The sequence below is a fragment of the Equus quagga genome, unplaced genomic scaffold (assembly GCF_021613505.1).
Source record: "Equus quagga isolate Etosha38 unplaced genomic scaffold, UCLA_HA_Equagga_1.0 HiC_scaffold_17173_RagTag, whole genome shotgun sequence".
Classification (NCBI taxonomy): Eukaryota; Metazoa; Chordata; class Mammalia; order Perissodactyla; family Equidae; genus Equus; species Equus quagga.
The window spans coordinates 1-2,983 of record NW_025792866.1 but is presented as its reverse complement, the minus strand read 5'-3'; the positions used below and the strand labels follow the sequence as shown (position 1 = coordinate 2,983).

Here is a 2,983-nt window from a genome sequence, read left to right as displayed (position 1 = left end):
ACATTAACATTTGCATATATTGAGTACCTACTATGCACCAAGTACCGTGTAAGTCCCTGGAAAGACAACAGTGAGCAAAAACACTCATGTCCTCTAACTCACAAATAAACATAAAACTACCTGCATGAGAGGCACATCCAGGAATAGTCCAGGATGCTGGGCTTGTGGGCCTCCCCACCCTGCTCTATTCTCCATCTCACTGGCCTCTGAAACCCCTTCCATTCTCAAGCTCACCAGCTCACAGGGCAACCATGAAATCTTTTCTCTCAGCCCAAAATGCTTGCTCTTTCCTTTTTTGCCTTCCTCCCATAGCTCAAATATTCATATTTTAGAGAGGCCTTTTCTACCCACCTCTCCAGACTAAATTGGTCCTCAGTGATTTTTTTCCCTCTCTAATTAATCGTATTCTCTAGGCATTAATAGCAATGATTTTTTTCTATCATGGAGAATATAAACATTTATTTGTATCTTAATTTGCCTTTTCCTTATTATTTCTTTAAAGATTGGCCCTGAGCTAACATCTGCCGCCAATCTTCCTTTTTCTTTTTCTTTTCTCCCCAAAACCAGTACATAGTTGTATATCCTAGGTGTAGGTCACTCTGGGTCTTCTATATGGGATGCTGTCACAGCATGGCTTGATGAATGGTGCTGGGTCCACGCCCAGGATCTGAACCGGCAAACCCAGGCCACTGAAGAGATGTGCACAAACCCAACCACTTGGCCACGAAGCTGGCCCCTCCCTGCCTTTAATTATTTAATGATGATTTGATTCATACAAACTTTTTATACTTTTTATCAAATCTATAATTTTTTACCATTAATTGCACTGATTGTTAATATAACATCCCCACTTCTGAGTGTTACACATGAGCACACGTCTCAAACATGTACTGTATTTTATTTTAATGATTGTGTGATTTTTCCCCCCTCCTCTTATCTATGTAGTCCGCACTTTTTCCCTCTTTTTGGAAGATCCACCTGGCAGGCAGTATCTGAAAGGGGTCGCCATAGGGATGTTTATTAATTAGTGCTGCACGGAGGTAACAGACCTGTTGTGTTTATAATGACTAGAATTCCATCCTTGATGGCTGCCCCAGTTATGAGAAATTTAGTAAGTGATAACCATACAAGATAGATTTATTGTGATGTTAAGACAGAGGCTGACATTTATCAAGTGTCCACTATATGTCACAGGAATCACAAGAAAAATTACACGCATCATCTAATTTAACTCACTCATCAGTCTTACAATGTAGGGAATATTTCTACTCCCACTGTAGAGGTGAGGAATCTGCAGTTGAGAGAGAGAAAACAGCTTTCTGAAGGTCACATAGATAGTAAGTTAGTCGAGCAAAGTTCTATTGTAGGAAATCTGACTTGAGATCCTATTTTCTAAATCAAAGCTCTATACTGTACTTTCGGAGAGTTACATGTCAAAAATAATTGTCATAAAAGGAACAGATTAATAATAATAATAGCTATCATTTATTGAGATCATTGTATATACAAAGGTATTTCTAAACCTACAAAGAATGTAATAGCAATAACCACATATTTAGAAAAAAAATATAAGGCACTTGACTGTTAACTGTGACATCAGTAGGAAGCATCAAGTGATAAAATTAAGGTTGTTTAGGATGAGAATGCATATGTTAGTAATCATTATAGAGCTCTTTGAATGAAGGATGTATGGAGATTCAAGGGAAGATATCAAATGTCTTCAATTATTTTGAGAAGGTCATACTATAGAAGAAATTTGTTTATGACTATGGATTCAAATAGAATTAGAACCAATGAGTTCGAGATAAACAGAGTTTTCTGCTAAATTTTAAAAGGCTAAAAAATTACACTTAAAATGGAAATGGGTATCCCTTGACTAAGTGAATCACTGTCATTGGAAAGACTCAACAGAGAGTGAAGTTTGTTCGCCTAAAGGGGAATCAAGAGGTACTGACTAGCTGAGGTGCCGGCTGGATGTGCATTGAACGTTGCTTTTGCCTCCTTACATGCCAGCCACATGGAAGCAGGAAACCACACACAACTATCAGAATTCGTCCTCTTGGGTCTCTCAGAGGATCCTGAACTGCAGCCTCTCCTCTTCGGTGTGTTCCTGTTCATGTACCTGGTCACCGTTCTTGGGAACCTGTTCATCATCCTGGCCATCAGCTCTGACTCCCACCTCCACACCCCCATGTATTTCTTCCTCTCCAACCTGTCCTTTGTGGACATCTGCTTCATCTCCACCATTGTCCCGAAGATGCTAGTGAACATCCAGGCACAGAGCAGAGTCATTTCCTACAAAGGATGTCTCACACAAGTATATTTTTTTATGCTTTTTTCTGTAATGGACGATTTCCTTCTGACTGTGATGGCCTATGACCGGTTTGTGGCCATCTGCCACCCCCTGCACTACAATGTCATCATGAACCCCCGCCTCTGTGGCCTCCTGGTTCTGATGTGCTGGTTCACCATTTTCTGGGTCTCCCTGCTTCATATTTTACTGATGAGACAGCTGACCTTCTGTATAGGCACTGAAATTCCACATTTCTTCTGTGAATTTGCTCAGGTTCTCCAATTAGCCTGCTCTGACACCCTCATCAATAACATCATCATGTATGTGGCCACTGCTCTGATCGGTGTGTTTCCTCTCACCGGGATCCTTTTTTCTTACTCTAAAATTGTCTCCTCCTTAATGAGGATATCATCTGCAGGGGGAAAATATAAAGCATTTTCCACCTGTGTGTCTCATCTCTCTACGGTCTTCTTGTTCTACGGGACAAGCTTGGGGGTCTACCTCAGTTCTGCCGTGACCCATTCTTCCCACAGAAGCTCGATCGCCTCAGTGATGTACACCGTGGTCACCCCCATGCTGAACCCCTTCATCTACAGCCTGAGGAACAAGGATGTGAAGGGGGCCCTGGGAAGGCTCCTGAGTCGAGCATCCTCTTCTCTGTGATAGGCCACTGGCCTCAGAACTAATTGC

The 2,983-nt window shown here is 41.6% G+C and overlaps 1 protein-coding gene across 1 annotated transcript; it reads left to right on the top strand.

Annotated features, from left to right (window-relative positions):
- Positions 1–2,017: 2,017 nt before the first annotated feature.
- LOC124232022 (olfactory receptor 7D4-like) lies at positions 2,018–2,956 on the top strand. The gene has a single exon (XM_046649012.1). The coding sequence runs from the start codon at positions 2,018–2,020 to the stop codon at positions 2,954–2,956; it is 939 nt and encodes a 312-aa protein (XP_046504968.1).
- Positions 2,957–2,983: the final 27 nt, after the last annotated feature.

Bases quoted from the DNA above. Each gene is read 5' to 3' on its own strand.
- LOC124232022 (XM_046649012.1), top strand. From the start codon at position 2,018: ATGGAAGCAGGAAACCACACACAACTATCAGAATTCGTCCTCTTGGGT.